The following is a 14743-nucleotide window of genomic DNA, read 5'->3' as shown; positions in this document are numbered from 1 at the left end:
TTTCTCACCTTTTGGGTTTGCTTGCTCTCCTTGGCCTTGACAGGATCAAAAACAAACAAGGCCAGCTGCAAAGGAGGTGTTTTGGTTGTTGTTTCATAACATGGGAACAAGAAGTCCTTTTGACCCTCTCTTTATTCTGTAAGCATTTTGATGGTTTTCCAGCATGCATATTGTCCAAAGGATTTGAGGTTGTTTCTCTTCGCAGGTGACCTTATGCAATTAAAAATAAAGATTTTAGTTTGGTGCAGAGCTTCTAGCGTTAAGCTGGAAACTAGGAGCTGATGTGGTTTGTTCCCTGCCTTAGGAAGAAAGCCAGCTGCATGGCATTGGGCCAGTCACTCCCCCTCAATCTTAGGAAGGAGTAGTGGCAAACCACTTTGAAAAAATCTTGCCCAAAGAAACTTCAGGGCAATGGCCAGAGGTCAACACTGACTTGAAGGCACCACGAAAAACGTTCAGAACTTGCTGATTACTGCAGCAAAATTGAAAGGGGTATTTATTTGATGCAACAATGGAAGGCTGCATCTGCTGCAACCATTAAAGAAAGCTTTTGATCACTTCAAAGTCCCTAAAAGCAATAGTTTGCAGGCCAGAAAAAATGGTGCAAACAGAACAATCTTCTGTTCCCACATGTCCATTGGGAAATCCCTGCTTTGCAGAATGTCTTGTTGTTTAGTTTGTTTAATTGTTCAAGGCTTTTTAAAATTAAACTGTTTAAATAAAATAAATTAAATCTAATGTTCTCTTGTTTTTTTCTCTATGCCCCTCCCTTTCTCTTCCCATTTGGTGCATGTAACTGTATAACTTCAAAGATGTTGAAGTTCCCAGGGGCTGGGAATTCTTGGAGGCGCTGTGTCGCTGCCAGTGGCTTCAAGCAGCCTGCGGGGAGTCTCCCCATCCTTCCTGCCCCAAGCAGCCCAGGATGCTGGGATGTGTAACCCAGACACATCTGGATGGCCATCCATCCTCCCCCCCCCTCCCGAAAGGGTCCATCTTCGAGAAGCGACGGTCTTTCCCTTCTGGGAGGACCGAGTCTCGCCTCCCCCGGTTCTTTCCCCATTCGCTTCCTGGTGGCGCTTCATCCGGGCAAGAGAGCCCTTCCGGTCGCTGCACCGCCGGTGTGGCGGAAGGAGGCGTTTCCGCTCAGGCGCACATCCGGGTTCCTTTGTCCCCGGGGTCGCAGCCGGGTGCTCTCCCCGCCGCCTCAGGTGGGTCCTCCCCCCCTCTCCCCCCCCGGCCTGTTTCTCGAGCAGGGCGGAGAGGGGCGCTCTAGGAATCCTCCTCTCGGCTCCTCTCAGCGCCCGTTGGCCGCCTTTGCCTCCCGACCCCGTGGAAGCCTCGCAGGCGCCGCCGAAGCCCCCGCGCTCCGTGTGCGCGCGTGTGTGTGTGGCGGGAGGGTCACGAAGACCCCGCAGTGCAGGCCAGGCTGCCAGGCAGGGCGGTTGGAAGACACGTCGCTCTCCCGAGCTCCCTGCTCGGCCGGCTGGGTCCCCGAAGTAGCCTCTGGGGAAGCAGGAAGGGCTCCCTGGCCGCCCCCGTGCAGGTGGCTGTGCGTGTGGGCGTACCCTGAGGGCATCTAGACGAGCCCAGGTCCCTCTTAACCCCCCTCCTCCTCTGGGGCTTTTCCTGCGGGGCGTTTGTGTCCCTTTCTGACCAGGCCCTTCAACCCCCAGATCTCCTGCGGCCCCCGAAGATGGCCCAGTTCAAGCGCCAGAAGCCTCTGCGGACCAGCAGCCTCCAGGGAGCCCCCCGGGGGTCGTTCTCAGGTGGGTCCCCCCAAAGGAGCCCCCTCCCACCCCCACCTGGGGGTCCCTCTTCTTTTTATTTATTTATTTGCATTTGATTTATTTCGTCGGCCGTGTATGAGGTAACCTGCATGAGTCTGAACGTGATTTTGGGTCCCTGAAACGGGGGAGAGGGACGGGAGGCTGGGGGGCTTTTGCAGGCCCCCTTTAGGGACCTCTGCGGAATGGGGCTGCCTTGCCTCTTGGAGCCTTTATGCCTTTATGGGTTGTTCAGCTGCCCTGCAGGATCCACGGGGCAAAGTGCCAGGCAAAACTCTGGAAGTGGCCCTTTTTAAAAAAAAAGGTTTGGTGCTTTCCTTTCTCCATTCCTTTCCTTTCTCCTCTCCTTTCTCCTTTCCTTTCCTTTCTCCTCTCCTTTCTCCTTTCCTTTCCTTTCTCCTTTTCTTTTCCTTTCCTTTCTCTTCTCCTTTCCTTTCTCCTTTCCTTTCCACTTTCCTTTCCTTTCCTCTTTCCTTTTTCCTTTCCTTTCCTCTTTCCTTTTACTTTCCTTTCTTCTTTCCTTTCCTTTCTCCTTTCCTTTCTTCTTTCCTTTCCTTTCTTCTTTCCTTTACTTTCTCTTTTCCTTTCCTTTCTCCTTTCTTTTGCAGTCAGTAAAGCAGGGGGAGAAACCTTTGAGTGGCTTTTTAGTGGAGGCCAGAATTGGGCAACGTGGGTGAAATGGGAATTTCTGTTCTAATTCCTTGAGGTTTGGATTGGACTTTTGAAAACTTTAGGTCTGTTTTAGTGTAGTAGTTTAATATTTCTCATATTGAAGGAATAAAAGGTAACTCCAGCAATTGTTATGAACTGTGATTAAGAGATTGATATAAAGGTAAAGGTTCCCCTCGCACATATGTGCTAGTTGTTGCCGACTCTAGGGGGTGGTACTCATCTCTGTTTCAAAGCCGAAAAGCCAGAAAGATGATCAATGAAATAGATAATAGACAAACATTAGGATAGTTAAAGAATATGTAATGTTAAAGTATGATAAGATGTGACAAAAATGTTATATACAGTGAGGAAAAAAAGTATTTAGTCAGCCACCAATTGTGCAAGTTCTCCCACTTAAAAAGATGAGAGAGGCCTGTAATTGACATCATAGGTAGACCTCAACTATGAGAGACAAAATGAGAAAACAAATCCAGACAATCACATTGTCTGATTTGGAAAGAATTTATTTGCAAATTATGGTGGAAAATAAGTATTTGGTCAATATCAAAAGTTCATCTCAATACTTTGTTATATATCCTTTGTTGGCAATGACAAAGGTAAAATGTTTTCTGTAAGTCTTTACAAGGTTGGCACACACTGTTGCTGGTATGTTGGGCCATTCCTCCATGCAGATCTTCTCCAGAGCAGTGATGCTTTGGGGGTCTGTCTCTGGGCAACACGGACTTTCAACTCCCTCCAAAGGTGTTCTATGGGGTTGAGATCTGGAGACTGGCTAGGCCACTCCAGGACCTTGAAATGCTTCTTACAAAGCCACTCCTTCGTTGCTCGGGCAGTGTGTTTGGGATCATGGTCATGCTGAAAGACCCAGCCATGTTTCATCTTCAGTGCCCTTGCTGGTGGAAGGAGGTTTGCACTCAAAATCTCACGAGACATGGCCCCATTCATTCTTTCCTGTACACGGATCAGTCGTCCTGGTCCCTTTGCAGAGAAATAGCCCCAAAGCATGATGTTGCCACCCCATGCTTCACAGTAGGTATGGTGTTCTTGGATGCAACTCAGCATTCTCTCTCCTCCAAACACGACGAGTTGTGTTTCTACCAAACAATTCTACTTTGGTTTCATCTGACCATATGACATTCTCCCAATCCTCTTCTGGATCATCCAAATGCTCTCTAGCAAACTTCAGATGGGCCCGGACATGTACTGGCTTAAGCAGGGGCACTGCAGGATCTGAGTCCCTGGCGGTGTAGCGTGCTACTGATGGTAGCCTTAGTTACGTTGGTCCCAGCTCTCTGCAGGTCATTCACTAGGTCCCCCCGTGTGGTTCTGGGATTTTTGCTCACCATTCTTGTGATCATTTTGACCCCACGGGGTGAGATCTTGCGTGGAGCCCCAGATCGAGGGAGATTATCAGTAGTCTTGTATGTCTTCCATTTTCTAATTATTGCTCACACAGTTGATTTCTTCACACCAAGCTGCTTGCCTATTGCAGATTCAGTCTTCCCAGCCTGATGCAGGTCTACAATTTTGTTTCTGGTGTCCTTCAACAGCTCTTTGGTCTTCACCATAGTGGAGTTTGGCGTGTAACTATTTGAGGTTGTGGACAGGTGTCTTTTATACTGCTAACAAGTTCAAACAGGTACCATTAATGCAGGTAATAAGTGGAGGACAGAGGAGCCTCTTGAAGAAGTTACAGGTCTGTGAGAGCCAGAAATTTTGCTTGTTTGTAGGTGACCAAATACTTATTTTCCACCATAATTTGCAAATAAATTCTTTCCAAATCAGACAATGTGATTGTCTGGATTTGTTTTCTCATTTTGTCTCTCATAGTTGAGGCCTACCTATGATGTCAGTAACAGGCCTCTCTCATCTTTTTAAGTGGGAGAACTTGCACAATTGGTGGCTGACTAAATACTTCCCCCCCCCCCCCTGTATATGCGAGTGTGTGTGTGTGTGTGTGTGTGTGTGTGTATATATATATATATATATATATATATATATATATATATATATATATATATATATGTATATGTATATGTATAATGAAATATTTGAAAGTTATGTTAGCTGATCTCTGTACTCAGGCTTCTGTTACTTCACTGGCGAAGAAATATAACAAGACTGAAGCTGTAGTTGTATGGAAAATAATGTGGCTAGAATGGTTACAGAGTATGATTTATTGATAAATAAAATGTACCTATTGTCTTTTAATAGTTTTATTTCCACTGGATTCCAATAATATTGACACCTGGTCCTTTTCTCTAGGAACACAGCCAGCCTCTCTACTAGGACCGGCCCCAGGTCTGTTAAATCCTCCTATTTCAGCAGATATCATTCAAGCAACACGTCATCTTCAGGTAGAGAATTAATTGGCTTTCTCTTAATGGGTTTCTTAGTTGGCAGGTGCTGAAATCCTGATATTCTTTCCATCTCTTGATATGGGACAATTTGGGGATTTTACCTCAACAGAAGGCTTTTGTGAACTGTTCAAGTTACAAGGTGATTTCTGGTCCCTTGTGATATTCTGCCAAGAATGTTATATTTTGGAAACAAGACAGCAATTCCCATTCTCTCCTAGGCTGAATCTCAGCCAGAAGGTGAGGTAAAAACCCCTTGGAAATCTCCATAGCTCTTCTGATATCTCAGGCACGTGGCTTTAACACCTTCTGGCTTTGATAAAAGGGGAGCCATAGATGATGCAGGAGGATTTTTAGCTAATAGTGAGAAGCTGCAGCAATGGCAAAGGTGAAACGCCACAAATATATGGCTTGAACTCTTCATTTCCTATGCTTTATTTCTCTCCCAAGGCTTTTACAAGACTTGTTGTGCAGGTCTTCATGCGCATTGTTGCAGAAGGTGCATGTGTATGCTTAACCTGCTTAAAATGCTTCAAGTGTGACAGGAAAAGGAAGTTAAAAGTTGGGTTATTTAACCCTAAAAGGAACAGTTGTACATTTAAGTAGTGATTTAGCATTTATTTGCCCATGGCTTTTAGAGCCAGTGTTAAATAGCTGATGCAGAATGCATTAAGTAGAGATCATTAATTAAATAGGAAGTGGGTAAAGGCTTGAGGTCGTCTCCACCTCAAATAGCCCGCTGGTTGGTTCAGAGTTCCGAAGGATGATAAAGAAAGCCAACTAGGCTCCTACAAAGCCAACATCTGCAGCATTCATGAATGTACTGGTTGACCTGGACAGGGTGGTAGTGATCAGGTGAGAGTCATTTAATGACAGTGATTTTCTCTGCTTTTAGGGAGGAGAGAAGCAGCGTGTTTTTACTGGCATTGTCACCAGTCTCCACGATTATTTTGGTGTGGTGGATGATGAAGTTTTTTTCCAGTTAAGGTGAGTAGAGGGTTGCTGAGCAGCAGCAGGGACAGAAGTGGGCAGCAAATGGCTGCTCGTGGACTGTGTAACTGTGCCACTCTTCAACCTTACATGAGCTCTGGAAGAGCAGTAAAGGGGCTGCTTCCAAGGATTGAGGATCACCCAGGCCTGGCTGCTTGTAGCTTTTGGAATTGGGTGTAATCTGTTGTACTACAGATTGCGATGCCTCCTGCTAGAAAAATGCAAGTATTCTAAGAAAAAAAAGGTTTCCAGCTAAGCTTTTCCTGTGCCAGCTTCTACTTGCAAAGCTTTACAACGTTGAAATGTGATTTTTCCCCACCGTTTGTGTGTGTGGAAGCACACCTAATACACCTCCAGTGAAAAGATGGATCGGAGAGTATGTGATGGAAGGAACGTGGCCTGAGATCAGAGGACTAATGCCAGTTGGAGAAGGCGAATCAATACTGAAGTCTAAGCAGTTTCTTATGAAGGAGTTACAGTGAGGTTTCTCAGGGACTGGGCCAACTGAAGTAATGAACTCCTCCTCTCTTTTCTTCCTTTCAGCGTTGTCAAAGGCCGGATCCCACAAATTGGGGAGAAAGTGCTGGTGAAAGCTGTTTACAACCCCAGCCAGTCGGTGCCCTGGAATGCCTTGAAGGTCCAGACCTTGTCAAATCAGGTAGCAGCCAGTTTTGCTCTTCAGGTGGATAAAACAATTCTTTCTTGGTATTTGGGCTTTGGTTTCTGTCATGGTGCTAATCTGTTACAAGGGGCGTCACACTTTTATTTAGCGCTAACAACCATAGAGCACACTCCTAGAGCGGTTGCTGCTGGAAGACTCAGCAGCTGAGTTTTGGAGTTTGGAAGCCGGAGAAGAAGTTATGCTCGGAGCGCAGCGGAGGCGACACCCTGCCCCTGCAGGGAGAGCTGGGCCAGGGCATGGTGAGGCCGGGGGGCATACTTGCTGGGGGCGGAACAGGCACTTGTGCAACCAGGCAGCCAGGCAGAGCTCCATGCATGACCTAGGGGGTATCCCTAATGTGCCAAGCTGCGAGAGCTGGGGGGTGGGCAGAGCACCAAGTGGTTTGGCGCTTTAGGGATACCCCCTTGGTCAGTGAATGGCGCTCTGCCCGGCTGGAGAAGGGGTTTACTGGGCGGTTGCTCGTGAGCATGGTCACCTCATGGCTGCTTCACCCCTGAGGCTGTGCCCGGCTCTTCGGGAGCCAGTTTGCAAGGGAGCAGCTGCCCGGCAACCCCAAAACAAGCTCTCCCCTATAATAAGCCCAAGGCCATATTTTGTGGGGTAAAAGAAAATAAGACCGTGTCTTATTTTCGGGGAAACACAGTAGTTAAAACGACAAAGAAATCAGATTGAGGGGAATGTTATCGTGGCTAAGACAGAGTAATTTAATAAGCCCATCTGTCAGCTGCTATCTTATGCTTGCTTGTGTCAGAGTGTCATGAACCCGAGGAGGGGGAATGAAGGGGGAAATAGCAATTACAATAGCACTTAGACGTATATGATGCTGGAAAGTGCTTTCCAGCCCTCTCTAAGCAGTTTACAGAGTCAGCATATTGCCACCAACAATCTAGGTCCTCATTTTACTCTCCATGTAAGGATGGAAGGCTGAATCAACCTTGAGCCTAGTGAGATTTGAAGTGCCAAATTGCAGGCAGCTGGCAGTCAGCAGAAGTAGCCTTCTGTACTGTACTCTAACCGCTGTGTCACTGTGACTCATGCTGCTGCCTCAAGGTCACCCAGCTGGAAGGAGGAGGGGGACACATACCAAACTGCTTGCTTGGACCATCCGTTACGAAATCGAGGGAGGGAAAAGAACAATTGAGGGAGTTTGGTGCATGACTCCCAGTTTTGGCTTTGCACTACTGCAATACACTTGATCTCTAGTAAACTATACCTTTTTCAACAAATGGAGCCAAGGGTTGTTTCTGTTTAGAGCAGGGGTGTCCAAACTTGGGAACTTTAAGACTTGTGGACGTCAACTCCCAGAATTCCCCACAAGTCTTAAAGTTCCCAAGTTTGGACACCCCTGATTTAGAAACTTACGTTGTGGCAGGTCCAATGCTATCTTTTTGTTTAGGAAACATTTGTTCACTCACGGTTTGGAAGTTTTTCAGTAAGAAAAATTAGTTTACAAATTTTCATTAATAATTTTCTCCCCAGCCTCTTCTGAAGCCCCCCACTCCTCTGCTCCATGTAGCTTCTTTGGGACAGAAGCAAGGCATTCTGGGAGCTCAGCCTCAGCTCCTCTTCCAGCCACACCGGATTCCCCCTCTCTTCCCCCAGAAACGTAAGTGTGACTTGCATCTTATGCTAGTGACACAGCGTCGGATGGTGAAGACATCCGATCAGAGGCGGAGCGTTAAACGTTAAAACTTGAATCCGAGATTCGTTACACTATGAGGAACCTAGAGAGACAAAACTCTTTCAGAAGCCAGATGGGAAATTTGAAGCCGTGGCTTATTTTCTAAATAGTTTTTTCCCTGTTCATTCTGATTCATGGAAGGGAATAATGGAAACAGCTTTTCTAGACCACCAGAGAAGTCTGTGATCCTGGTAAATCATCTAGATCTAGCTGTGGTGTTATTTGGGTGCCTTGTCTGCAAAAAAGAAATTGAATAGCATTTTGGGAAGTGTGTCATTTTGTCATCCTGGTTTCTCCTCACAAGGTGGATAAAGTTACATGCACCCAGGTACATGTAACCTGGAACCAGTGGTAGTCCTCTGACCTAGGCTTCCCCAGCAGCACGAAGCCAAGTCCTCATCCTGATAAACCCCTTTTATTTAATTTACAGTGAATTCCCCTCCAGCAAAGTCTTTCCTCTCCCACACTTTCCAGATAGTTCACAATTACCAATCTTTCTCAGACTTGGAGAGTGGCCAGGCCGATATCTTTCAGACGCTGCAATACTTGGCAAGAATGCAGGAATGAACTAATTGTCTCCTGCAAACTCCACTCCCCTTTCGTTCCTCTTTTATTTCCTCTGGGCAGGACCATTCACCATCCATCTGTGGCCTTACTCCCAAGTCGACCCCTGTTCTTTAGCTGTGCCCTTCATCTGGCAACTCTGCGCATGCGCACACTGGGAAGAGGCTCCAGCTGTTCCTCTGCCTCACTGATGTCTGACTCAGAAGGCAGCTGATAACTGGCATACGGCTCTGGCCTCCTCTCTATCTCCGACACAGAGCCTTCCCCAGACTCCAGGACTGGCCCAGGTTCCTCCCCAACCCCCTCACTGTCCGAATCCATTGCCAGATCCACTGGCGGCTGGTGGGCCACAACAGATAGCGGATCTGGCATGATGTAAGGCCCAGTTGAAGAAGCAAATGGGTTCTCCTTGGAGAAGGAGAAAATAAGGCTGAATATGTTTCTTCTCCAGCAATGAGCCTCTTCCAGACATCTCCATCGCTCCACTTGGGCCACCTTGGGAGATACGCCAGTAGAGGTCCTAAAGGCAGGCAGGAGTCAGGCAGATGGTAAGAATCTCAACGGGTCCTTTTGGGTTGGCACAGCATCCTGCCAGTCGCACCACTGAGTGTGAGTTCCCACTTTCCCAAGGAGCCTTTCTTTGCCCCCTTTTTTCAGGAGCACATTTTGCCTTTCCAGCTGGTCTCTCAATCCACTGGGTGCACCTTTCTGTTACTTAGCTGCCCCTTGCCACTGAGCAGAAAAGCTCTTCATGCAAATCTAGCAATCTTCCCTATTTCCTGGGGGGGGAATATTTCTCCTCCTAGAACGGGGATGTCCGACCTGCGGGATACTTAGATCTTGCCTGTGGGGGCTGCCCTAGAAACAGCGTAGGACTGGCCCACAAATAGAGATTGGAAAGGCTGTGCAAGCTCCCTTTTCACTGGCAGAGGGTTGCAGGAGGCTGTGGCAGCAGAAATGGAGCCTGGGAGCCCATTTTCTCTGGCAGAGCTCTCTGGTCACCACATGTGCCCCCGTCATGAGTAAGGTCAAGCTGCCCCCCCCAACTTTAATGTGGCCCTCAATTGACTCGAGTTTGACACCCCTGTTTTAGAGGCAGGATGGTCTGCTTTTCTTAGCGGCAGTCCAGAATCCATGCCTTGGGCCAGTCAATTCATTGTCCCAACTGGAGACAACCCATCCAGGTGCCAGCCGAATGTCCTTGATTCCCAGAAAAAGGAATGTTGTTATGGCTAATCCTTCACCACTCCTCGCAACTCCCCTTCCCGTTTCCCCAGGTACTAATGTGGCAGTCCTGAAGCTCCAATGAAAAAGATGGCTCCCAGGGCTGACACCCACTTTCTCCTTTAGAGAAGGAGCAGAATGGTACTTTTGAGATTTCTCCCTGCTTTCCCCTGCTTCACATGGGTTTCCGTACATTTCTTGTTGTCCCCATATGGCAATGATTGGTACACAGAGCCCCAGGCAGGATAGATGAGTGGGTCCCAAGAAGACGGTGGATATGGAGACCAAAGACCAAAGAGGGCCTGTTAAACTCCTATCTCTGTGGGCTTTACAGATGGCCACAGCTAACCCAGAACTCTGACCAAGGTAGACTTCACGGAATGACCCACCACAGTTGGGCTTTGGTTCTCATATGATTTGAAAATGCCATAGCAATTAAACAAAACCTCCCTGTGGGTCAACCCTGAATGGAAGACTCCTGTGATAGGAAACCAGTCTCGGAAAAGTCATTCATCTCAAGCCCGGAAAAACCATAAATTCTGACCAAAAATGACACTTTTGTGTGGGTGCAGTCATTACGTCTCCAGTAGGACTGCTTTTTTCCTCAGAGAAGAGGGTTTATTTTCCATGGAACAAACTAGTTGCATATCCACATTCTCTCTCTCTCTTTTGAGTTGTACCCAAGGTTGTGTTTGCCGAGAACCAAACTGGGAAAAACCTAGGATTTCAGTGCCGCATGTAACTCTGGCTGATGCGACCAAGTTGTTCTCCCTTTTAGGGATGACTTTGACTCCAAGAAGAGGAAGCAGAAGGGTAATGAGCCCTGGGGGGCAAAGAAGCCTCGGCACGAGCCACCCCAATACCGAGTCCAGTTGGCTTGCTATGCTGTGAATAGGTAAGAGCGAATGGGAGCCTTGTGAGTGGCCAGAAAGACGGGGTGGAAAGAGATTGCTGCTTTTCATGAGTTATATCAGGATGAGTGTCTGCCCCACAATCTCACCATCATTTAGTGACCCCATAATCCCTTGTGGGGTGAAGACTGGGCAACTGAATGGAGCTAACAGAGTGTTTAATGGCCGGATGCCCTTTGTGTTGCCAATGCGGAGTTTTGTTCAGCAGATATATTCTCATTGTGCCCAAAGAGAGAAATATCTGCCTCTGACTAGGATCGAACTCGCAGCCTTCTGATTGTGTGGTGAGAGCTGCACCTCTAGGCCACAGCAGCACTCTGCTGTCTGCCTCCCCCCTCCAATATCTCCATTGTTGGACAGGAGTTGCTGGCCTGCAACCAGAATCTTCAGGATCAAAACTTTTTGACGACCTAAGTTGAGCAGAGTTCAACATTGGTTAAGATAAGAACAATGCATTATTTTACTATTAGGCCCCGAAGTCACATTAGTAACAAAGCAAATGTCTGCTTTGGTTTCTTGTAAACGAGAGAAATGGTGTTGTGTTGGGGAAAGGCTTGGTGAATGCTGGGGAAATGTTTGGTTTAGATACGGAGAACAAACACATCTAGCTTAGTCAACGTTGACTTAAGTGTGTTGATTTATTGCTCCAATGAATGAGCAAACTTTACCTTCCACCTGCTCTGAATAAGACAAACTAGACTTCCTGTAAAAGGGGATCCTTTGTTTTGGTCTCTGTCTCGCCAGCCCTTTCTGTGATGCCATGGAAATCTTGAGGCGCTACTGCAGCATCCAGCTGCCCAAGGAATTCTATGATGTCCGCCTCTGCTGGTTGGATACCTTCCCTCTTAGCCAGCCGTTGACTCTGAAGCACCCTAGCCGTATCCAAGTGGCCAGTCCTGCTGAAGAGTTGCCTCAGACGGGAGAGGATACCAGGCTGGAGGCTCAGCCGGAGGACGCAAATCCTGCATTCAGTGCCAAGGTGAACACTTTGGGACCCTGTTCTCTTCAAACAGCTGACAAAGAGGAAGTGCAAAGAGTTTTAATGAGCTGAGCTGAATTCTCCAGGGCTGTTTGGGGAGAAATTAGATGCACATTTCAATTAATGTTTTGTTCCCTCTTCTCAACCAATTCTGCTGCATAAATTTATTCTGTGGTCGAATTTGTTGGGTGAACATGACCCCTGCTATAATGTTTATTCCTTTGCAATTTATTTGTTTAAATTCATTTAAAATCCCTTCCTGTTTTGTCTTTACTGTGTTTTTTGGAATATTAGATGCACCTTCCCCCTGCCCTAAAAGAGGGTGAAAATTTGGGTGCGTCTTATACACTAAATGTAGACCCATCCACCCACCGTCCCCAACCCTTTGGCCTCTGCCTCACAGCAATTTACCTCCCTGCAGCGAACGGGAAAATGAGGCTTGCAATAGGCTATGGTAATCCCTGCAGCCTGAAAGAGCTGATCATCTGTGCTTAAACTGAAATTGAAAGTGAAACTTGCTATTTGCTGCAAGGAGGCAAATTGCTGGGAGGTAGAGGCAGATGTTTTTTTCTTTTGCTAATCAGGCTGTTTGCTGTTTGTTGCAAGGAGGTAAGTCAATAACTATAAATGCCTACAGAATGTTCAATTTATTAGACTTATTTTTTAAAGACTGTTTTATTATTGTTCTAGACAACTCAATAAAATGAAGAAGCTTTTTAAAATAAGTGCTTGATCTGAAGAGGCCCAGTGCTATTATATCTTCTTTTAAATAGCAGAGAATAATATATACTTCCAGAAAACACATCAATTTTAACAGCATTTGTACAAGTATAGTCTCAAATGAAATATACACAAACTGTGTATATCTTCTGTACTGTTTGCTGTTTGCTGCAAGGAGGCAAATTGCTGGAAGGCAGAGACAGACAACCCCCCTTGTTTTCTTCCCCAAAAGCTAGATGCGTCATATCTTTCGGAGCTGCTTAGATTCCAAAAAATATTTTAAAATATTCGAAGTACAACAGTTAGCGAGGAAATAAACGGGTAGGCGCTTTATATGTTTGCAAACTATTTTGTGAGATTCCTTTTTGGGAGCACCGATAATATAGGTGTGCATGGAAGCCTTCTGGATTAGTAAAATCCTGTCTATTTTATAAAGGTAGTTATACGACATGTTTTTCTCTTTTGTTTATTTTTCACACGTCTTAATCTCGCTCCCTTTTATCTGAAAAATCACAGCTTTTAGATAACAAGTGTTAAAGTAAACACAGATTGAAAAACAGGCCTATTTTTAAAGAAATCTCAAAATCAGAGAATAGAATCATTCAAGAAAAAGGCTTGCATGAAACGGTTTCAGTACCTCCTTAAAACTGAGTAAGAATATGGGCATTCTAATTCAGCTGGGCAGATAATTCATTGTTGGCTCCTACCTTATCAACAATCTACTCTCTTCCAAATAAAACAATAGCTATGATCTTTTTTTAATGTCATAATTAAATCCACCATCATCTTCTGTAAATTGTAATGCCTCTCTATGATTTTGGGCATCAGCATCTTCTTTTGTTTGAAGTTTTGGTAGTGGATTTTGTTGGTATTTTCTGCATGCATTGCAGCTGCACTCACACTGCTCTGCAACTCCTCTCCGATGTAGGTTCTGCTGCTTTCTTCTCCTGGCATTGAGGAATTCTACCGCAATTCTCTGCTGTATATTGAGGAGCCCAGCGAGCAGAGGGAAATCCCTGAACATCCCACAAAGCAAATTAAGGTAAGCAACATTTGCTGGAAGTGATGTAAATGAGTTGTACTTGTGTCCAAATGCAGTATTGCCTGAAATTTTGATTATTATATTTAATAAGTAAGGCGTAATCATGGGAATTACAGTTGTTTGGAAGTTAAGTTTCATTTTTGTTCTGTAGGTTTCACCTTCACCTCTTTTATCTTGGGCAGCTAAAAAGTCTTAAGCTAATACATTGAAGGTCTCCTCACTAGAAAGGAAATTACTGTCCATAATTCAGGAGTTCTTACCCTGTTTTCCCCAAAATAAGATCTCTCCAGATAATAAGCCCAATCGGGCTTTTGAGCACATGTGCTAAAATAAGCCCTCCCCGGAAAATAAGTCATCCCTGAATATATTGCAACACAGCAACAGCCATGAGGTGATTCCACTTGTCACATCCTGTACCTCAAAAATAATAAGACCTCCCGGAAAATAAGACCAAGCCTTTATTTCGGGGATCAAAAGAAAATAAGACCCTGTCTTATTCTCGGGGAAACACAGTAGTTCATCTGCCAAGATTTCGTTCACGATACATTTTCTGAAAATCAATCGGTAGATGGATATCAACCAGGGGCCCCTCCCACTTTTGGAGTCTGACCCCAGTATATCATACAAGGGCATCTTTCAGTCTAAAAAAAGAGTGCAGCCCCCAGCTGAAACAGCTCCCTTGCCTTCACCATCAAGCAGGGATATAGAATCAGATAGCCTTCACACATCCTTTTCCCACATAGAATTGTTTTTGTCAGCAAACCTTTTTCCCTGGATCCACATTTTGCATTGGGGTGGGTGGATATCTAGACCATCCTTGTGAACAGAAATGTCTGAAGGCTCTGGTGAACTGATGCAATAAAAGTAACCTTGTTCTAAGTGTTAATAAAGCAAAGGAGATCATTGTAGATTTAGAAAGAGCTGGCATAGTTGTACTCCACTCAGTATCAAGGAGGCAGCTGCAGAGGTGGTAAAATGTATTAAGTATCTGGGGGTGCAACTAACAATTGGAACTGGTCTCTCCACACATCATTTGGAGTGTGCAAACCAGTGTCTGCATTTCCTGTGTCAGATAAGGAGAACACATCTTCCTTCTTTTGTCCTGGCCACTTTAGTGGCATGATTGAGAGCATTTTA

General features: G+C 45.8%; 1 protein-coding gene across 3 annotated transcripts in view; it reads left to right on the top strand.

The window, feature by feature from the left end:
- The first annotated feature begins 1100 nt into the window (after window positions 1-1100).
- Window positions 1101-14743, top strand: part of CCAR2 (cell cycle and apoptosis regulator 2) — a 34106-nt gene continuing 20463 nt past the window's right edge. Inside the window, exons 1-10 of one of the 3 annotated variants that reach the window (XM_032229067.1) lie at window positions 1101-1208; window positions 1674-1766; window positions 4722-4813; window positions 5709-5800; window positions 6347-6461; window positions 7965-8091; window positions 9182-9278; window positions 10733-10849; window positions 11610-11844; window positions 13493-13606. In XM_032229067.1, coding sequence (XP_032084958.1) covers window positions 1694-1766; window positions 4722-4813; window positions 5709-5800; window positions 6347-6461; window positions 7965-8091; window positions 9182-9278; window positions 10733-10849; window positions 11610-11844; window positions 13493-13606 — 1062 coding nt within the window. In that variant the 5' untranslated portion in view covers window positions 1101-1208; window positions 1674-1693. Of the gene's footprint in view, window positions 1209-1295; window positions 1591-1673; window positions 1767-4721; window positions 4814-5708; window positions 5801-6346; window positions 6462-7964; window positions 8092-9181; window positions 9279-10732; window positions 10850-11609; window positions 11845-13492; window positions 13607-14743 lie in introns of those variants that run through there. The other 2 variants (XM_032229068.1, XM_032229069.1) reach the window with 2 other exon arrangements.

Source organism: Thamnophis elegans, chromosome 13 (assembly GCF_009769535.1).
Source record: "Thamnophis elegans isolate rThaEle1 chromosome 13, rThaEle1.pri, whole genome shotgun sequence".
NCBI classification, from domain to species: Eukaryota; Metazoa; Chordata; class Lepidosauria; order Squamata; family Colubridae; genus Thamnophis; species Thamnophis elegans.
Note: the sequence above shows the minus strand (reverse complement) of the source record. Positions and strands in the feature narration are given on the sequence as shown.